General features: G+C 33.1%; 1 protein-coding gene across 1 annotated transcript in view; it reads left to right on the forward strand.

Annotated features, from left to right (window-relative positions):
• Positions 1–23,813, forward strand: part of pigg (phosphatidylinositol glycan anchor biosynthesis class G (EMM blood group)) — a 131,188-nt gene that overhangs the window by 49,413 nt on the left and 57,962 nt on the right. Inside the window, exon 7 of the mRNA XM_067393556.1 lies at positions 6,606–6,823. Coding sequence (XP_067249657.1) covers positions 6,606–6,823 — 218 coding nt within the window. The remainder of the gene's footprint in view (positions 1–6,605; positions 6,824–23,813) is intronic.

Consider the following 23,813-nt stretch of genomic DNA (forward strand, 5'->3'; position numbering starts at 1 on the left):
TTTTTTGGTAACACTTTATTTTACAGCACCGTAGTTACACGTTACTACATGTACTTACTATAGTAATAACAGTAAATTATGCATAATTACAAGTAACTAACCATAAATGTGATTCTATAGTAAGTACATGTATATTATTCAGTACGTATTTGAGTAATTACAATGTAACTACGACACTATAAAATAAAGTGTAACCCAATTTTTTTCGTATTATTATTTTCTTAAATATTCGTAAGAAATATTTTTAGGAATACAAATTATCAAGTTTTTCTCTTAAGTAAGAAAATAAAAAAGTTATAAATAAGGTTATGCGGCCCTGAATCTATCTCTCCATCCGTCTGTCTGTCTCTCTCTCCATTGTCTTTCCTTGTTTTCTCTCTGATTTCCAGCAGTAAATATTCATGAATAATCGGCATTATTCCGGGAGCAGGGAGAGGCTGGTCCCAGCGGACGCCCCGTTAACTCTCCTGCTCTGTGATCAATGCTGTGAATTACGCTTTCATTAGACGCTGCTGTGCCTACCGCTTTCTGAGAATCATCCATGGTTTCTCACTGCTGTATCGCTGTTATGTATCTCACAGCTGTAATATACATGACTTTGAGCTGATACTGTGGGAATAACACTATGTTTCACTGTCATAACCGTTGACATGGATTCATGGGCTAATTCAGCATAATCATATAATTGATTAGGCACAGCCTCACTTATTTGTGTTATGACAATTCGATGAACGTTCCAGCAGAGAATTCATAAGAGAGTAGATTCATGTGAAAATGTTTTACCCGCTAACGCTTAGTAATTGTCTCATTCATCACTTTTTTTCTCTGGGTTAACATGATCTCCATCAGTCTCGGTTTAAAAAATATAATAATATATTTGAAATATAATAATTTATACACTTTCTGTCATAACTTCTTTTCATGACAAATTTATTTAAACATTAAATAATTAAGACATTACTAACTGATAAAGTAAAAGTATAAGCTAATATAGTGCATATATTTAGTGAAATGCTCCCTCTAGAAGAGTTCATTTCTCTAGTGAACTAACATGCTGTGGACACTAAATGACTTTCCTGAGGTAAATGTATTGCTATGTGAGATATTATTCTCAAGCTCATTTATTGACGTTTTTCAGCATTTGAAGCACTGAGATTACATGTACACATATCTATGCATAGTAGTGTAGTGATTTTTACTTTGTCCATCCAAGGACGCGAAGTAAAATAGGGATTGGTACTCACGTCACCGCTGACGTTGTGATTTTGGATCACACGTCTCTTAAGGTGTGGTTATGAGTACATCAGATAACCACTTTCCCCCCCTTTCCCTAGTTCAGGGCACCAGTCAGGGTCTTTCACTCCCTACAGGGGCTTTCATTCATTTAGAATTAATGTAAAGTGGTTAGCTGATTTATCTGAAAGATTGGTGAAATTGCTAACTTGTAGAGCCTTTTCTGTATTATCAGCACAAGGAAGACACAAGTGTAATAAAAGAAATTTTATTAACAAAAAGATAAACAAGAATAACTAACACAACTACTAAATGAATACCATGAATGATAAAGAAATAAAGTGCAGAAGATACATAGAATACAAGTGATTAAGTTGAGTGTGGCTATGGAAGAGTTACGTTATCTTATGGAAAGATAAACTGTTTCTCTGAAAATAATAAGGTGGAGAACCTTATTATGCACCAAACAAATAAACGAGAGATTATTTGTTATTAACTAACATCAGCTATATTACATCTAATGGAAATTAGGAAATTATATACTGATAATATACAACAATGCCAAGGTCTCTGGAAAGAGGTTTGGTTAAGTGATATTTACGTTCCACTTGGTCGAGTCCGATGACGGTGACGTCTTCCACTGGTTGTGCCGGGTGACAATGCAGTGGGGAGAGGAGCCAGAATCTGTTTCAACAGTCTTGAACACGAAGCTCTGTGGGATGCTGATCTCCTGGAGCACCAAAGGGTCCTAAAATCTGGAACAAGCAGATGAGGCCCTGGTGTAGGTGCAGAAGGTCCTTAACAATCTGGAACACGCAGACGAAGGTACCTTGAAGTGAAGGTTTGCTCTCCTGGGCTTAACCTTGTTGCGGATGTCGTCACTGTTTCGCTGGATGGAAACTTTGAACGTAGTGTTGGTTAACGTCTCTTTCCTCAAAAGCTGGAGGCTTAGAACATGGTCGTCTCTGTTGTTGTCTCTTCTGGATGGACCAGAGGCTCAGAACGGTATATCTGTTAACATCTGTCCCCGTGCAGGACAGACCCAGAACGGTATCTGTTACGTCTTCCCCCTTTCAAGGGCAGACTCAGAACAATATCTGTTACGTCTTTCCCTGTTTGAAGGGCAGACTCAGAACAAGGAGTGTCGGTAGAAAGGGTACCTTTATCCCTTTCCGATGAGGAGGAGATTGCATTTTGGCGCTTCTCCATTCGAGTGCTGTGATTGGCTGCTGGCATCAGAGGGGACACACAGAGTGTGGCCCACCCTTCTCTCCCCTGTGGAACTCATTTGCATAAAGCACAAAGTTGGAAGTCTTTACAGTGTCTTTAAAGTTTACCAATGCATTTCTCACTTTCCAAACCACCACCAGAATACCTTTGGCAATATTCTAAACAAATAGAGACTAAACATGATGAAAAAGATTGAACTGTCATTCAATTGTACATTAACAGCTGTATTTGTATCAGATGTTGCACTACAAATGGCTGTCACTGAGAATACTTATTTCGGTGAATAAGTATCAAATGGATGTGTAGTTTGCATCAGTTCTAAGGTTTTCAAACATAGTTTTGAATGGATTCGGATGGATCTTTGTGATCTCTCTTTGTTTCACCCATTTCTGCTAAGGTCCCAAGGAATTTTTATGGCAGTCTCTGGCCAACTTTAGGAAACAATGTCTAGATGGGTAAAGGGCAGTAACTGCCTGTGGACCAATGAGAAGCCTTGTCCTCCCCAGGCTTGGTACAAGAGGTCTTCTTCTTACCCTCTAAGAGAGGTCTGGATGTTGTCCTTCCATCTTTATCTGATGGCGTTGGACAGTTTGTTTGTGTTAGGCCACCAAGATCCAATCAAAATGTAGCAAACGTTTGTCCGCTGTTACGGACAGAGAGAGGCCCGGCCATAAACTGGGCCCTAGAATGTGCTGTTCACTACAGTAGGGATGCACCAATATAAACATTTTGGCCAATAAGCAATAATTTTGTATTTGAAAGCCGATAACCGATAAATTGGCAGATAAATCTAAATCAAAATTTTTATATTATTTTTGAGAGCCTGATTACAAAAACAAAAGTCTCACCATTAAAATCCATGTCCCAAGCACACAATTATAATGTTCTCATTATAATATTATGTAGCTTTTATGACAGACTTGGCTGTACATTGCACTGTATTTTCCTTTTTGAAGTGATTTAAATCATATTTCAAGCAATTCAAAACCATAATGGCGGACAGTGTGCATCTGAAATGTCTCAGCTGAAGGAAATAATCCACTTTTTATCAGCTTTAATATATCGACCAAATTTTCTTATCTGGCCGATAACGATAGCATTAAAAATGAACCTTGACGTCTGTTTCGTGACAGTTCGGGATGAATACATGCACTGTATATTATATTATATATATAATATAATATATATCTATATATATATCTATATATATATATATATATATATATATATATATATATATATATATATATATATATATATATATATATATATAAGCATGTATATATATAAAATATATATATATTTTTATATATATATATATATATATATATATATATATAAGCATGTATATATATAAAATATATATATATGTAAAAAAATATTTATATATATATTTTTATATATATTTTTTTATATATATATATATATATTTTTTTTTTATATATTTATATATATATATATAAAAATATATATATAAAAAAAAATATATATATATATATAAGCATGTATATATATAAAATATATATATATATATATTTTTTTTAATATATATATATATATATATATATAAGCATGTATATATATAAAAAAAATATATATATATATATATATATTATATATATACATGCTTATAAATATATATATATATATATTATATATATATACATGCTTATAAATATATATATATATATATATATATATATATATATATATATATATATATATATATATATATATATATATATATATATATATTATATATAAGCATGTATATATATAATATATATATATATATATATATATATATATAAGCATGCATGCATGCTATTTTGGATAGATATAAAGCCATATCATGCACAATCATAATACGGTAAATACATATTATGCCAAAGGTGCTCATTTGGTTTATATCTGGTTGATTTTCTAAAGTTGTGTCTCAAATGACACATACTCTATGGACTTATTTTATTCACTATGCATGTACTCATCCATGTAGTGTATGAGTTTTATAAGGTTATTTTGTCATTCAGTACAGTCTGATGCCCCGCCCACTCTATTATGTAATTAAAGCTGTGACAGTTGAGTGCATGAAGTGTCCAACATTCCACACTTTTTTCGGGGGGGTTAATTAAGTGCGTCAACCGGGTATTTAAAGTACACTTATTCTATTTGGAATGTTCAGTGTGAACACACTACTCACACTATTTAAACTACAAAAAGGCATAGAATAGTGCAGAAGTATGCAAATTGGGATGCACCTTAAGTGTTTATCTGTGCATGTATGAATTTTACAAACAACCCCAGCGCACTTCAGATTAAGAGTAACTTTTTCAGTTGCCATGGTAATTAATTTTGAATTTTAAGGTAATACATTTAGCATCCATTAGTAATTTAGCATCCATTAGTATCCTAAGGTTATTTGGCTGGTTATTAATTCATTTTATGCATGCAAACAGTTTAAAACAAAGAAGCTTATTGCATAAAGATTCAATTTTAAGTGCACGCTTTAGTATGCAAATTGAGATACAGCCCATGTGTGTTCATGGACATGTTTTTGCATTAGTGCTTTAGATAATTTAGCTATTATATTTAAGGTAATTCGTGTTGTGCATTTAAGAGGCTTATTGTATAAAGATGCTGTTTTAAGTGGATGCTTTTAGTATGTTATACAGTAAGTATGCATGCTTGGCCACCTCAATGCCAGCAGGTTGTTTGTTGTACATACTTAATGTGTGTCCTTGTGTTACTGTGGCTCAGTAGTTGAGCTGAAAGACTGTAGATAGAAGATTCGTGTTTACGCCTAATGCATGTTAAATTGCACTCAGACATTATTTCAGAGAGCCATGTGCGTTTAATTCTCGGGTCAGGTGTGTTTCCCGTCGTGTGCGTGTCATTCTACACGCATCAGTTGTGTGGAGAATCAGAGCTCAGAGATGTGGAGAGACACATTAGACAGAGAGAGGCACAGAGCGAGACGGAGGTGTCCTGTAGGCAGACGTGCCTGTTAGCTCACTCCGAGATCCCGCTGTGAGGCCCTTAGTGTCTGTCCGCTTTTAAACAGCCAGCAGACACCTGCTTCTTATGCAACAGCCTCCTCGTGGTGTCTTCATAACACTGAGGCTCTGTTTCAAAACATAGTGAGCATTCAAGCATCATGAAAGCTGTTATGAAATACAATTATGCTGTCTAAAACACCTTCTTTTGGCCAGCATCACATTTATTCTTTGATAAGAATGCATTGCAATGAGCTCAGTGAAAAGAATCCAAGATGGTGCACTGATTCTAATTTTATTAGAGCCCGAGCACCAATGCTGCAACAACCTCTTTTTGGAATTGCTCAAACAACTCAAACATGCATTTTAATCTGGGACTAGGCTGTGAAAAAAAGGGTTTGTGTATAAAGTCTCATGATGCAAAAATCATTATTTGGTGAATATATATATAGTATGCCAAAAGTGCTCATTTATGCCATATCTGGTTCATTTTGTAAATTTATATCTGTGCATGCATACATGAATATTAAAAACAACCCTGCAAATTATAAATATTACAAATTAAGTAAATTACATTTTATGTATTTATTTTATTTTGCATATATAAATGTCTAAAATGGTCTTTTTCCTCTCTGATTTTGCTGCTTACAGGCTTGTTAAATAATAGATAGTATATTTTATACATACAATTAAAGGTCTTAAAGCGCTTGAACCCTGGTAATTGCTGCTTGCGGTGAAGCGCTCAAACCCTGTTGTAATTGTAATGATTTTTATTAGGGGTTTTTGTATTTTTTTATTTTATTGTAATTAATTAATTTTGCAGTTCAATTCAGTCACTTGCGTTCTGATTTCATCAGTCATTTTTATTAGAGATTTTAGTATTTTTTTTTATGTATTTTATTTTATTGTATAATTTATTTTGATTTTATTAGGTGTATTAATCATTTAATTTTATTAGGTTTGTATTTTTTGTGTTTTATTTTAGTTGTTTAATTTAATTTAATATATATTTTTAAATAATTTAATTTAATTTATTGTGTTCCTTAGCAGTAACAAAGCATTTAAAATCAGTCATCTGCGTTCTGATTTTTTCTCTGTCATTGTTTATGTCTGTTAAATTTATTTCCCTCCTCTCTTTCTCTCTCACAGAGGACGGTTACGAGCTGTTTCGCGTGGCGGAGAAGTCTCACGGAAGCTGGATGAAGCTCTATGTGGATGGAAACACGTCGGAGGTTCTGAGCAACATGGGCAAGAAGGTTCTGAAACAGTATCTGGAGGCCCTGAAGGCCATGAGTTCAGCTCTGAGCAAACAGCTGGGCAAATACGACATGTACTCCATGATCATGGGCATGATCTTCATGCTGCAGGTGAGAGAGAGCTTTCATCCTGAGAAGACACACATTTCAGTCCATGAGAATGGAAACGAGGCTCGCATTACTCACAGTCTGGCTTTTGTTCATGTTAAATTGAGTATGCAGACACAAATTTTATTCAAGGTTTCAGCTGTAACTTTATTCAGGCAGGTTTTACCACGTGTTTCTCCAAGTCTATCACTTGTAGTCATACCGAAATTAAAGCATTTAACACTTTGTGAAACTCATTTCCTGGTGAATTTGAAATTTGGAAGGTGTATGATACATGTTGCTAAATTACACGTGAAAGCAGTTTTTTTTTTTTTTTTTTAGATTTATTTTTGGCATTTTTGCCTTTTATTATGATAGGTCAGTTACTAGACAGGAAGCGAAGTGAGAGAGAGAGAGGGGGACGTGATCGGGAAAGGACCACAAGCCGGGACTCGAACTTGGGTTGCCCGAAGCGCATTGGCGCTACATGTCGGCACGCTGCCCATGAGGCCATCGGTGCCGACATGAAAGCAGTTTTAACTAGTGATAAGAAATGAATTATTTAGCCAGTTAAATGTCATCTCTTTCAGAATGTACAGGCAGAACTGTGAAGAGACTCTTTTTTCAATAATTCTGAGTAAAATAAAACTTCAAAATAAACACTTTTGTTTAAAATATAACAATGTGCAAAGTAAAATATAGAGTTAAATGTCTCTTTCTGCTCACCAAGGCTGCATTTATTTGATTAAAAATGCAGTAATATTATTACTATTCAAAATATCTGTTTTCTATGTGAATATATAGTAAACTATAATTTATTTCTGTGATTTAAAGCTGAATTTTCAGCATCATTGCTCCAGTCTTCAGTGTCACATGATCCTTCGGAAATCATTCTAATATGATGATTTGCTGCTCAAGAAACATTTATGATTATTATCAATGTTGAAAACAGTTGTGCTGCTTCAGATTTTTGTGAAAACCATCATGAATTGTATTTTTCTGGATTCTTTGATGACTAGAAATTTCAAAAGAACAGCATTTATTAGAAATCTTTTTACTTTACTGTCTCTTTAAATCAGTTTAATGCTCCTTTGCTGAATAAAAGTATTAATTTCATTAAAGGTGCCATCAAACGTTTTTTTACAAGATGTAATATAAGTCTAAGGTGTCCCCTGAATGTGTCTGTGAAGTTTCAGCTCAAAATACCCCATAGATTTTTTTTAATTCATTTTTTTAACTGCCTATTTTGGGGCATCATTAACTATGCAGCGATTCAGGCTGCGGCCCCTTTAATTGCTCACGCTCTCCGTCCCCTCCCGAGCTTTCGACTCTATCACTGCATAAACAAAGTTAATATAACCAGCTAATATAACCCTCAAAATGGATTTTTACAAAGTGTTCGTCATGCATACTACATGCATACATCGGATTATGTGAGTATAGTATTTATTTGGATGTTTACATTTGATTCCAAATGAGGCTGTGCTCCGTGGCTAATGCTACACTGTTGGAGAGATTTATAAAGAATGAAGTTGTGTTTATGAATTATACAGACTAAGTGTTTAAAAATGAAAATAGCGACGGCTCTTGTCTCCGTGAATACAGTAAGAAACGATGGTGACAGTACATTAGCAACATGCTAATAAAACATTTAGAAAGACAGTTTATAAATTTCACTAAAAATATCATGATATCATGGATCATGTCAGTTATTATTGCTCCATCTGCCATTTTTCACTATTGTTCTTGTTTGCTTACCTAGTCTGATGATTCAGCTGTGCACAGATCCAGACGTTAATACTGGCTGCCCTTGTGTAATGCCTTGAACATGAGCTGGCATATGCAAATATTGGGGTCATACATATTAATGATCTTGACTGTTACGTAACAGTCGGTGTTATGTTGAGATCCGCCTGTTCTTCAGAGGTCTTTTAAACAAATGAGATTCTTATAAGAAGGAGGAAACAATGGAGTTTGAGACTCACTGTATGTCATTTCCATGTACTGAACTCTTGTTATTTAACTATGCCGAGATAGATAAATTCAATTTTTAATTCTAGGGCACCTTTAAAATACATTTTATATTTATATTGGCATATATTATATCCACCATTAGCCACTGAAAATATATGAGTACAACTAATTTTAGATTAGCTAAAGATTACAGAGAAATGAAAGAGAATTTATATTTTGCATAATGCCTATTTGAATACCATTTTTGTAACGTTATTTGTATGACAATTAAACGCTATACACACACACTCACACACACATTACATATCTGTCTTTTTGGTTTACTGGACATTTGTGGAAAGTTTTATTTTCAGTTGTTTGTTGGTTGAGCGATCAGCGTCCTGGTGCATGACTGTGCCGTACAGCTTTGTTTTTGTTTAATTAATCTTCTCTATATATTTCCATTTAATTCCTTTCCTCCCTGCGGCTCATAATGGGCAGAACAGCAGCGAGACGTGAGTTGAGTTGAGTTCAGAGGTCTTACAGTGCCGTGAAGGAGGATCAATGTCTGAGTTTGAAGGACTGCAGCCTCTCGTCTCATTTACACCCCTCACCCTGCCAACTCATTATGAGCGTAATTACTCCCTCTCTTCTCTCTAATTAACAATAAAGAGCTCGCCAGCCCTCGCGGCGGAGTTCAGATCAGCCTGGCGCGGGTTCTTGGCTCTCCGGAGTTCATTCCTTCAGCCTTCACAATCCTGTTTTCCACTCTTCCTTATTTCCTAAAGTCAACATGGAGTCAAAACTGACCGTTTGCTTTCTTCATACGGGTTCCTGGTCTTTTTGTGTATGATTCATCAGTTCATGATTTTCCTGTAAAGATGTTTCTTTATATTTCATAATCTTTCATCAGTCTGACTTTTTTCAGTCCTGGAGGTTTTATTCAGCAATTTAAAATGTTACAAATGATTTATATTTTAAATAAATGTTGTTCTTTTGAACTTTCTATTCATCAAAGAATTCCGAAACATAAAATGTATCACAGTTTCCACAAAAACATGAACTGTGTTCAACATTAATAATCATGATAAATGTTTCTTGAGCAGCAAATCATCATATCAGAATGATTTCTGAAGGATCATGTGACACTGAAGACTGGAGTAATGATGCTGAAAATTCAGCTTTGATCACTGGATATAAATTACACTTTACTATATATTCACATAGAAAACTGCTGTTTCACATTATAATAATATTTCAGATTTTTTACTGTATTTTTCATCAAATAAACACAGCTTAGGTGAGCAGAAGAGACTCTTTCAAACATTACTGTTGGACAGAAGAGAATATCAGTAAAATCAGCCTAAGAACACAGGATTTTGCTAGCTTGACTAGCAAACTAGCTTGTGTGATCTAAACTATTCGATTTTGAAAATATATAGTGCACAAACCATTTTAAGGCCTTAGGCTGTGAAAATACAAATCACTCGACCTGCATCTCATGTGACCCACTGGTTGACCTCAAACCTTCTGACATTCTCCAGTCCCGCATCCCGGTGGACACCGTGTCCTTTAGATCTCATTGACCGGATGAGGAATCGACTGTTTGAAGACTGTAGTGCTTCAGTAATGGATTGCACTTAGCAAATACAGCTGTTGAACTCTGGCTGGAAAAGGTCTTTAGCTCACGTGTGAAAAGAGTTTCAACCTCTGAAGAGTTATAGTGTGAGTCGTGTGTTCACGCGGAAATTACAAATAGAATAAGTGCACTTTAAATACCTGAATGATGCACTTAATTGACTGAAAAAATGTTGGGATGTTGGACACTTCATGCCCACTTATGTTGATTACATAATGGAGGGGGCGGGGCATCAGACTCTGATATTAAATGACAAAATAACCTTATAAAATGTCATGATATTGAGTAATTTTTTGGCTAATATTTCATGTTCTTCTCATCAAGATGAGATAATGTGGGGTTGAGTATTCATTAACTCATTATTTTGGCATGCTTATTTTATAGCCAGACTGGTTTAGATCAACATGAAGAGTGAGTAAACAATGCACTGTCACTTTAAGAACTCACACTCAGTATAAGTTTGTCGATTTTTAACTCACTTTGTATTGATACAATGTGGGTAGTGTATGTAAATGAACGTTGACTATTTCTCCATGTTACCTGGACCGATAAATTCATGTTTCTTTGTCAGCAAAAGTCTACCAGATTGTGTAAAAACTCCCAATGGAAATTGGTTTTAAACTATAACTCATAAACCTTTAACAACATCACAGCTCACAGTAGGGCTGTCTTTAATCGATGAAATTTGCTTATGCTGAAGCCACCAGCCTGCATTATTTCATGTTTTTTAAAGCAATAAGATTTGTTTAACAGCAGAATTTGCGGTGGAAAAACTACATTACCTATGATTCTGCAGAGAAAATTCCTCCAATCAGAGTCGAGACAAGTAAAACGCACCAAAATGGCTCTTTAGCTCCTCCCACTCCCATGAAGCACTGCAAATGATGTAGTTGAATGCTAAAATTTTTTTGGGGGGAAAAAAAAAAAAAAAAAAAAATATATATATATATATAATCAACATTTGTAATATATATATATATATATTACAAATGTTGATATATATATATATATATATATATATATATATATATATAATTTTTTATATATATATATATATATATATATATATTATAAAAAAAATTATATATATATATATATAATCAACATTTGTAATATATATATATATATATATATATATATATATATATATTACAAATGTTGATTATATATATATATATATATATATATAATCTAAATTTTTTATATATATATATATATATTATAAATGTTGTTTTTTTATATATATATATATATATATATATATATATATATATATATATATATATATATATATATATATGTTGATATATATATATATATATATATATATATATATATATATATATATATATATATTACAAATGTTGATTATATATATATATATATATATATATATATATATATATATAATATATATAATATATATAATATATATAATATATGGGACCAAGAGATGGGACCAAGTCTGATATATAGATATATGTATGCATATTTTGTAATAGACTTGAAATATATAGTTTTTATGTATATAATCAACATTTGTAAATGAGCAGGGCACTAATGCACTCTATAGGAGCAGACTGGGAGTGGCATTGGATGGCAGCATGCCCAGTGCATTAGGGGTATTTACAAAAGGAAAGACAACTCTTGTCTTCTCGTGTCTGTTTTTCATTTTTTTAACCTTTCTACAGCAAAGTTTTTTATTAAAAGCCCATTTTGCCAGCGGTGAAGTAGCCCTTTAATTTCGACCCTCTCACACTATATTTCCCCAGTGGAATGCGTTTTCTTGTTATTCAAGGTGGTGCAGTCTTTATGAAGTCTGCTTGTGTAAAGTCTTCTTCTCTTGAGGTGAAGCGCATGAAATAACATCATTTAGATTCATTGGCAGCTGTAAGACTCTGTCTCTCCTGAGGGCCAACTACACATAAATGAATACCACACACTCTCCGTAACATCTGTCCAGAGTCAAACGAACAACAAACCAAACTTTTCAAATGATTTCTTCTCCAGTTTTGTTGTCTGAAGGCCAGCAATTAAAAGCAACATGAAACATTGTTTGCAAAGCCTGTAATGTGATGTATTTCAAAGTTAAACAAGATGTTCAATGTGAAGAAATTCAGGTGGATTTCAGATGGTTTTACTTCAGGAGCCATGAAATCAGATATAGAGATTTAATTATACACTCTTTTTTATGGATGAGGTCTACGGAGGTCCAAAAAAAACCAAAAAACAACAACAACAACAACAAAAAAACAAATAAAATGAAATAAATAATCAGAAAATAAAAAAAGGAATAAATTACTAAATGTAATTCATTTTTATTTAAATTTAATACTGAATTTTTAAAATTGTATTACTCTTTCCCTTCATTTATTATTTATTTTCTGTATTTATTTGTACATTTGTTGTTATTCTTTTATGTACTCTTTCATTTATTTTTGTATATATTTATGCATTCATTTATTTTAATATTTCTTTATTCCCACATGCATTTATTTATTTTTTGTTTCAGTGTGCATAATGTAAATGTGGGAATAAAGAAAATATATATAAATATAAATAAAATAAATGAATGCTTAAATAAATAAATACAAAACTAAATGAAAAAATAAAGAATAAATAAATATAAATATATAAAATAAAGTTAAAAAGAATAAAAAGAAATTTAAAAAGAAATACAGACAAGAATAAATGAAGGAAATTATAAAAAAACAATAATAATTCAAAGATTACATTAAAATTTATTATAATTGTCATATCATAATTTATTCTTTTGTTTGTTTTCATATTATTTATTTATTTATGTCTATCTAATATCTATCTATCTATCTATCTCTATCTATCTGACAGACAGACAGACAGGTATAGACAGACAGACAGGTATAGATAGATAGACAGACAGACAGACAGGTATAGATAGATAGACAGACAGGTATAGATAGACAGACAGACAGACAGACAGGTATAGATAGACAGACAGACAGACAGACAGGTATAGATAGACAGACAGACAGACAGACAGGTATAGATAGACAGACAGACAGACAGACAGGTATAGATAGACAGACAGACAGACAGGTATAGATAGACAGACAGACAGATAGACAGACAGACAGACAGACAGGTATAGATAGACAGACAGACAGACAGACAGGTATAGATAGACAGATAGACAGACAGACAGGTATAGCTAGACAGACAGACAGGTATAGATAGACAGAATGATAGGATGGATAGATGAGTAGATGGGTAGATGGATAGAACGACGACAGATGGATGTCTTTAATTAGTTTTAGGCCTCCAATAGTGGTCATAATATGCAATCTGTCCATACTGTCATCTATCTAATTTAATTCGATTTTACTAATTTGTACCGCCCAGTTTGATTGTGCATACATGTCAATGGCAAAATAAATGAATCGTTTTCTCCTTCCATTTAAAAAGTTGATTTTATTATTTAAAATGCATGATTATATGGTTAGCAGCATTTTTTTATTTATTTTTTTTTAAGAAATGCAACCTGAAAACTGTTTTTGACAACCATAACTAACAAGACTACAAATGTGCTGACCACAAGAATCTGAGTTTACATGCTTGATAAATCGAGCAACCGATTTGCCAACTTTCCCCAGCATGCTGGCTAAAGGTCTACACCGTAATGAAGTGCACCAATTAGCTTTAGTCACAGTGTTGGACAAAAGGTCAAAATAAACAAGGAGAAGTGTTTTGAAAAAGAACCACAATAGCCATTCCTTTCCCAGCAGCATTAGAGGACTCTAGAGGTTTCCAAAAACACTCAGCAATTACAGGTGCTCTGTAATTTTTACAGAAGCTGTGTGAGGAAAAACACAGACATGTTCAATTTGGATGGGATTGAAAACGCAAAGTACAGCTGTGAAACAAATTGACCTGACCTCCTCAGGGACGACCAGTCCTGTCCAAATAGGACAGCGAGGATGGTGTCGGAATCTGCACAGAAACAGAGTTAGCTCTTAAAACATAATATATTTTGTTCAAAAAAAAACAAAAAAAACATCTAGATAATTCTTTATAATAACACTAACACTAAGTCAGAATTGCGAGATATAAACCCAGAATTGCGAGTTATAAAGCCAGAATTGCGAGATATAAAGTCAGAATTGCGAGATATAAAGTCAGAATTGCGTGATATAAAGTCAGAATTGCGAGATATAAAGTCAGAATTGCGAGATATAAACCCAGAATTGCGAGTTATAAAGTCAGAATTGCGAGATATAAAGCCAGAATTGTGAGATATAAAGCCAGAATTGCGAGTTATAAAGTCAGAATTGCGAGATATAAAGCCAGAATTGCGAGATATAAAGTCAGAATTGCGAGATATAAAGTCAGAATTGCGAGATATAAAGCCAGAATTGCGAGATATAAAGCCAGAATTGTGAGATATAAAGCCAGAATTGCGAGTTATAAAGTCAGAATTACGTGATATAAAGCCAGAATTGCGAGTTATAAAGTCAGAATTGCGAGATATAAACTCAGAATTGCGAGATATAAACCCAGAATTGCGAGATATAAAGCCAGAATTGCGAGTTATAAAGTCAAAATTTGGTGATGTAAAAACAGAATTGCGAGATATAAAGTCAGAATTGCGAGATATAAAGTCAGAATTGCGAGTTATAAAGTCAGAATAACGAATTTTAAAGTCAGAATTGCGAGATATAAAGCCAGAATTGCGAGATATAAAGTCAGAATTGAGGTATAAAGTCAGAATTGTGAGATATAAAGTCAGAATTGTGAGATATAAAGTCAGAATTGCAAGATATAAAGTCAGAATTACGTGATATAAAGTCAGAATTGCAAGATATAAAGTCAGAATTGCGAGATATAAAGTCAGAATTGCGAGATATAAAGTCAGAATTGCGAGATATAAAGTCAGAATTGCGAGATATAAAGTCAGAATTGCGAGATATAAAGTCAGAATTGCAAGATATAAAGTCAGAATAACGAATTTTAAAGTCAGAATTGCAAGATATAAAGCCAGAATTGCGAGATATAAAGCCAGAATTGCGAGATATAAAGCCAGAATTGCGAGATATAAAGCCAGAATTGCGAGATACAAAGCCAGAATTGTGAGATATAAAGCCAGAATTGCGAGTTATAAAGTCAGAATTACGTGATATAAAGCCAGAATTGCGAGTTATAAAGTCAGAATTGCGAGATATAAACCCAGAATTGCGAGATATAAAGTCAGAATTACGTGATATAAAGTCAGAATTGCGAGATATAAAGTCAGAATTGCAAGATATAAAGTCAGAATTACGTGATATAAAGTCGGAATTGCGAGTTATAAAGTCAAAATTTTGTGATGTAAAAACAGAATTGCGAGATATAAAGTCAGAATTGCGAGTTATAAAGTCAGAATAACGAATTTTAAAGTCAGAATTGCGAGATATAAAGCCAGAATTGCGAGATATAAAGCCAGAATTGCGAGATATAAAGCCAGAATTGCGAGATATAAAGCCAGAATTGCGAGATATAAAGCCAGAATTGCGAGATATAAAGCCAGAATTGCGAGATATAAAGCCAGAATTGCGAGATACAAAGCCAGAATTGTGAGATATAAAGCCAAAATTGCGAGTTATAAAGTCAGAATTGCGAGATATAAAGCCAGAATTGCGAGTTATAAAGTCAGAATTGCGAGATATAAAGCCAGAATTGTGAGATATAAAGCCAGAATTGCGAGATATAAAGTCAGAATTACGTGATATAAAGTCAGAATTGTGAGATATAAAGTCAGAATTGCAAGATATAAAGTCAGAATTACGTGATATAAAGTCAGAATTGCGAGTTATAAAGTCAGAATTGTGAGATATAAAGTCAGAATTGCAAGATATAAAGTCAGAATTGCGAGATATAAAGTCAGAATTGCGAGATATAAAGTCAGAATTACGTGATATAAAGTCAGAATTGTGAGATATAAAGTCAGAATTGCAAGATATAAAGTCAGAATTGCGAGATATAAAGTCAGAATTGCGAGTTATAAAGTCAGAATAACAAATTTTAAAGTCAGAATTGCGAGATATAAAGCCAGAATTGCGAGATATAAAGCCAGAATTGCGAGATACAAAGCCAGAATTGTGAGATATAAAGTCAGAATTGCGAGTTATAAAGTCAGAATAACAAATTTTAAAGTCAGAATTGCGAGATATAAAGCCAGAATTGCGAGATATAAAGCCAGAATTGCGAGATACAAAGCCAGAATTGTGAGATATAAAGCCAGAATTGTGAGATATAAAGCCAGAATTGTGAGATATAAAGCCAGAATTGCGAGTTATAAAGTCAGAATTGCGAGATATAAAGTCAGAATTGTGTGATATAAAGACAGAATTGCGAGATATAAAGTCAGAAATACGTGATATAAAGTCAGAATTGTGAGATATAAAGTCAGAATTGCAAGATATAAAGCCAGAATTGCGAGATATAAAGTCAGAATTGCGAGATATAAAGTCAGAATTGCGAGATATAAAGTCAGAATTGCGAGATATAAAGTCAGAAATACGTGATATAAAGTCAGAATTGTGAGATATAAAGTCAGAATTGCAAGATATAAAGTCAGAATTGCAAGATATAAAGTCAGAATTGCGAGATATAAAGTCAGAATTGCGAGATATAAAGTCAGAATTGCGAGATATAAAGTCAGAATTGCGAGATATAAAGTCAGAATTGCGAGATATAAAGTCAGAATTGCGAGTTATAAAGTCAGAATAACAAATTTTAAAGTCAGAATTGCGAGATATAAAGCCAGAATTGCGAGATATAAAGCCAGAATTGTGAGATACAAAGCCAGAATTGTGAGATATAAAGCCAGAATTGTGAGATATAAAGCCAGAATTGTGAGATATAAAGCCAGAATTGTGAGATATAAAGCCAGAATTGCGAGTTATAAAGTCAGAATTACGTGATATAAAGCCAGAATTGCGAGTTATAAAGTCAGAATTGCGAGATATAAACCCAGAATTGCGAGTTATAAAGTCAGAATTGCGAGATATAAAGCCAGAATTGTGAGATATAAAGCCAGAATTGCGAGATATAAAGTCAGAATTGAGGTATAAAGTCAGAATTGTGAGATATAAAGTCAGAATTGCGAGATATAAAGTCAGAATTGAGGTATAAAGTCAGAATTGCGAGATATAAAGTCAGAATTGCAAGATATAAAGTCAGAATTACGTGATATAAAGTCAGAATTGTGAGATATAAAGTCAGAATTGCAAGATATAAAGTCAGAATTACGTGATATAAAGTCAGAATTGCGAGTTATAAAGTCAGAATTGTGAGATATAAAGTCAGAATTGCGAGATATAAAGTCAGAATTGCGAGATATAAAGTCAGAATTGCGAGATATAAAGTCAGAATTGCGAGATACAAAGCCAGAATTGTGAGATATAAAGTCAGAATTGCGAGTTATAAAGTCAGAATAACAAATTTTAAAGCCAGAATTGCGAGATATAAAGCCAGAATTGCGAGATATAAAGCCAGAATTGCGAGATACAAAGCCAGAATTGTGAGATATAAAGCCAGAATTGTGAGATATAAAGCCAGAATTGCGAGTTATAAAGTCAGAATTGCGAGATATAAAGTCAGAATTGTGTGATATAAAGACAGAATTGCGAGATATAAAGTCAGAATTGCGAGATATAAAGTCAGAATAACGAATTTTAAAGTCAGAATTGCGAGATATAAAGTCAGAATTGCAAGATATAAAGTCAGAATTACGTGATATAAAGTCAGAATTGCGAGTTATAAAGTCAGAATTGTGAGATATAAAGTCAGAATTGCAAGATATAAAGTCAGAATTGCGAGATATAAAGTCAGAATTGCGAGATATAAAGTCAGAATTACGTGATATAAAGTCAGAATTGTGAGATATAAAGTCAGAATTGCAAGATATAAAGTCAGAATTGCGAGATATAAAGTCAGAATTGCAAGATATAAAGTCAGAATTGCGAGATATAAAGTCAGAATTGCGAGTTATAAAGTCAGAATAACAAATTTTAAAGTCAGAATTGCGAGATATAAAGCCAGAATTGCGAGATATAAAGCCAGAATTGCGAGATACAAAGCCAGAATTGTGAGATATAAAGTCAGAATTGCGAGTTATAAAGTCAGAATAACAAATTTTAAAGTCAGAATTGCGAGATATAAAGCCAGAATTGCGAGATATAAAGCCAGAATTGCGAGATACAAAGCCAGAATTGTGAGATACAAAGCCAGAATTGTGAGATATAAAGCCAGAATTGCGAGTTATAAAGTCAGAATTACGTGATATAAAGCCAGAATTGCGAGATATAAAGTCAGAATTGCGAGATATAAACCCAGAATTGCGAGTTATAAAGTCAGAATTGCGAGATATAAAGCCAGAATTGTGAGATATAAAGCCAGAATTGCGAGATATAAAGTCAGAATTGAGGTATAAAGTCAGAATTGTGAGATATAAAGTCAGAATTGCGAGATATAAAGTCAGAATTGAGGTATAAAGTCAGAATTGCGAGATATAAAGTCAGAATTGCAAGATATAAAGTCAGAATTACGTGATATAAAGTCAGAATTGCGAGTTATAAAGTCAAAATTTTGTGATGTAAAAACAGAATTGCGAGATATAAAGTCAGAATTGCGAGTTATAAAGTCAGAATAACAAATTTTAAAGTCAGAATTGCGAGATATAAAGCCAGAATTGCGAGATATAAAGCCAGAATTGCGAGATACAAAGCCAGAATTGTGAGATATAAAGTCAGAATTGCGAGTTATAAAGTCAGAATAACAAATTTTAAAGTCAGAATTGCGAGATATAAAGCCAGAATTGCGAGATATAAAGCCAGAATTGTGAGATACAAAGCCAGAATTGTGAGATATAAAGCCAGAATTGTGAGATATAAAGCCAGAATTGTGAGATATAAAGCCAGAATTGCGAGTTATAAAGTCAGAATTACGTGATATAAAGCCAGAATTGCGAGTTATAAAGTCAGAATTGCGAGATATAAACCCAGAATTGCGAGTTATAAAGTCAGAATTGCGAGATATAAAGCCAGAATTGTGAGATATAAAGCCAGAATTGTTACATTTACATTTACATTTATGCATTTGGCAGACGCTTTTATCCAAAGCGACTTACATTGCATTATACTATACATTTGTGTCTGAGTATGTGCAATCCCTGGGATCGAACCCATGACCTTGGCATTGCTAGTGCCATGCTCTAACCACTGAGCTACAGGAAAGCTGAATTGTGAGATATAAAGATATAAAGATATAAAGATATAAAGTCAGAATTGCGAGTTATAAAGTCAGAATAACGAATTTTAAAGTCAGAATTGCGAGATATAAAGTCAGAATTGCAAGATATAAAGTCAGAATTGCAAGATATAAAGTCAGAATTGCGAGATATAAAGTCAGAATTGCAAGATATAAAGTCAGAATTGCGAGATATAAAGTCAGAATTGCGAGATATAAAGTCAGAATTGCGAGATATAAAGCCAGAATTGCGAGATATAAAGTCAGAATTGCGAGATATAAAGTCAGAATTGCAAGATATAAAGTCAGAATTGCGAGATATAAAGTCAGAATTGCAAGATATAAAGTCAGAATTGCAAGATATAAAGTCAGAATTGCGAGATATAAAGTCAGAATTGCAAGATATAAAGTCAGAATTGCGAGATATAAAGTCAGAATAACGAATTTTAAAGTCAGAATTGCGAGATATAAAGCCAGAATTGCGAGATATAAAGCCAGAATTGCGAGATACAAAGCCAGAATTGCGAGATATAAAGCCAGAATTGCGAGATACAAAGCCAGAATTGTGAGATATAAAGCCAGAATTGCGAGTTATAAAGTCAGAATTACGTGATATAAAGCCAGAATTGCGAGTTATAAAGTCAGAATTGCGAGATATAAACCCAGAATTGCGAGTTATAAAGTCAGAATTGCGAGATATAAAGCCAGAATTGTGAGATATAAAGCCAGAATTGCGAGATATAAAGTCAGAATTGAGGTATAAAGTCAGAATTGTGAGATATAAAGTCAGAATTGCGAGATATAAAGTCAGAATTGAGGTATAAAGTCAGAATTGCAAGATATAAAGTCAGAATTACGTGATATAAAGTCAGAATTGCGAGTTATAAAGTCAGAATTGTGAGATATAAAGTCAGAATTGCAAGATATAAAGTCAGAATTGCAAGATATAAAGTCAGAATTGCGAGATATAAAGTCAGAATTGCAAGATATAAAGTCAGAATTACGTGATATAAAGTCAGAATTGCGAGTTATAAAGTCAAAATTTTGTGATGTAAAAACAGAATTGCGAGATATAAAGTCAGAATTGCGAGATATAAAGTCAGAATTGCGAGTTATAAAGTCAGAATAACGAATTTTAAAGTCAGAATTGCGAGATATAAAGTCAGAATTGTGTGATATAAAGACAGAATTGCGAGATATAAAGTCAGAATTGCAAGATATAAAGTCAGAATTACGTGATATAAAGTCAGAATTGCGAGTTATAAAGTCAGAATTGTGAGATATAAAGTCAGAATTGCAAGATATAAAGTCAGAATTGCAAGATATAAAGTCAGAATTGCGAGATATAAAGTCAGAATTGCGAGATATAAAGTCAGAATTACGTGATATAAAGTCAGAATTGTGAGATATAAAGTCAGAATTGTGAGATATAAAGTCAGAATTGCAAGATATAAAGTCAGAATTGCAAGATATAAAGTCAGAATTGCAAGATATAAAGTCAGAATTGCGAGATATAAAGTCAGAATTGCGAGTTATAAAGTCAGAATAACAAATTTTAAAGTCAGAATTGCGAGATATAAAGCCAGAATTGCGAGATATAAAGCCAGAATTGCGAGATACAAAGCCAGAATTGTGAGATATAAAGTCAGAATTGCGAGTTATAAAGTCAGAATAACAAATTTTAAAGTCAGAATTGCGAGATATAAAGTCAGAATTGTGAGATATAAAGTCAGAATTGCAAGATATAAAGTCAGAATTGCAAGATATAAAGCCAGAATTGTGAGATATAAAGCCAGAATTGCGAGTTATAAAGTCAGAATTGCGAGATATAAACCCAGAATTGCGAGTTATAAAGTCAGAATTGCGAGATATAAAGCCAGAATTGTGAGATATAAAGCCAGAATTGCGAGTTATAAAGTCAAAATTTTGTGATGTAAAATCAGAATTGCGAGTTATAAAGTCAGAATAACGAATTTTAAAGTCAGAATTGCGAGATATAAAGTCAGAATTGTGAGATATAAAGTCAGAATTGCAAGATATAAAGTCAGAATTGCAAGATATAAAGTCAGAATTGCGAGATATAAAGTCAGAATTGCAAGATATAAAGTCAGAATTGCGAGATATAAAGTCAGAATTGCGAGTTATAAAGTCAGAATAACGAATTTTAAAGTCAGAATTGCGAGATATAAAGCCAGAATTGCGAGATATAAAGCCAGAATTGCGAGATACAAAGCCAGAATTGCGAGATATAAAGCCAGAATTGCGAGATACAAAGCCAGAATTGTGAGATATAAAGCCAGAATTGCGAGTTATAAAGTCAGAATTACGTGATATAAAGCCAGAATTGCGAGTTATAAAGTCAGAATTGCGAGATATAAACCCAGAATTGCGAGTTATAAAGCCAGAATTGCGAGATATAAAGCCAGAATTGTGAGATATAAAGCCAGAATTGCGAGATATAAAGTCAGAATTGAGGTATAAAGTCAGAATTGTGAGATATAAAGTCAGAATTGCGAGATATAAAGTCAGAATTGAGGTATAAAGTCAGAATTGTGAGATATAAAGTCAGAATTGCAAGATATAAAGTCAGAATTACGTGATATAAAGTCAGAATTGCGAGTTATAAAGTCAGAATTGTGAGATATAAAGTCAGAATTGCAAGATATAAAGTCAGAATTGCAAGATATAAAGTCAGAATTGCGAGATATAAAGTCAGAATTGCAAGATATAAAGTCAGAATTACGTGATATAAAGTCAGAATTGCGAGTTATAAAGTCAAAATTTTGTGATGTAAAAACAGAATTGCGAGATATAAAGTCAGAATTGCGAGATATAAAGTCAGAATTGCGAGTTATAAAGTCAGAATAACGAATTTTAAAGTCAGAATTGCGAGATATAAAGTCAGAATTGTGTGATATAAAGACAGAATTGCGAGTTATAAAGTCAGAATAACGAATTTTAAAGTCAGAATTGCGAGATATAAAGTCAGAATTGTGTGATATAAAGACAGAATTGCGAGTTATAAAGTCAGAATAACGAATTTTAAAGTCAGAATTGCGAGATATAAAGTCAGAATTGTGTGATATAAAGACAGAATTGCGTGATATAAAGTCAGAATTGTGTCATAAAGTCAAAATTTTGTGATGTAAAAACAGAATTATGAGTTATAAAGTCAGAATTGCGAGATAAAAAGTTGCAGTTATTTAGTTGCAGAAACAAGCAAGAAAAAAATGTCTATTTTAAATTACAATATTTTACTATTTTTGAAAGTATGAAATGTATGAAAGTAATTATTTCATGTTGACTTTAAACATATATTTCTTTTCTATTTTGCAGTTGGTTTCAGTTTTTTTTGAGCTTTATTATTTTTCTGTCTCATATCCCATCCTCCCGTTGTTCACTTATTCTTTTTGCCCTTTATTCGAAATCTATTTTCCACAAGCTTTTATCTCAGACGATTGCCGGTTTGTGTCTTTTCTCAGTTAAATATTAACGGGGCGGATTCTGACCCTCCAAGCTTGAGTTCTGAGAGAGAACTTTTTTTTGCAGTTTTGTTTTTTTATGTCACTTTTTCACACATCGTTCACAGCGCAAATGTAATATCCCGTAGAGATGACAGCGAAGACAGCCGTGAGTGAGTGAACCCAGATGAGGACAAGAAAAGAGTGAGTGCGTTTCAAAGTGAGCGTTTGACTGTCGGTGCATTGTTGGGAGTCAGAGGCAAGGACACATCAGCGTGTGTCCTCCTTTAAAGCCCCGCTCTCATGCTTTTATCAAAAATCTTCCAGAGCTTGAGATACGTGCAATCCGTTCTTGACTGTCATTGCAATTGAAAAAAGCTGATTTTGCTTTAGCAAGAGATTTCCTTCTGACATTTGTGTTCCTGAGTGAATAATGTCTTTCTTTATTCGCTTAAAGTCTGTCTTCTTTCGCTCTAAAGTCCTCGTTGATGTGCAACTCATGCTGACCACCCTTCTGATGAAGAGTGTGTGTTTAAAAGGGATCTATAACGCCCCTTTCACAAGATGTAATGTCAGTCAGTCAGTCTCTGGTGTCTCCAGAATGTGTCTGTGAAGTTTCAGCTCAAAATCCCCCACAGATCATTTATTATAGCTTGTCAAATTTGCCCCTATTTGATTGTGAGCAAAAACACGCCGT

The sequence above is a fragment of the Chanodichthys erythropterus genome, chromosome 1 (assembly GCF_024489055.1).
Source record: "Chanodichthys erythropterus isolate Z2021 chromosome 1, ASM2448905v1, whole genome shotgun sequence".
NCBI classification, from domain to species: domain Eukaryota; kingdom Metazoa; phylum Chordata; class Actinopteri; order Cypriniformes; family Xenocyprididae; genus Chanodichthys; species Chanodichthys erythropterus.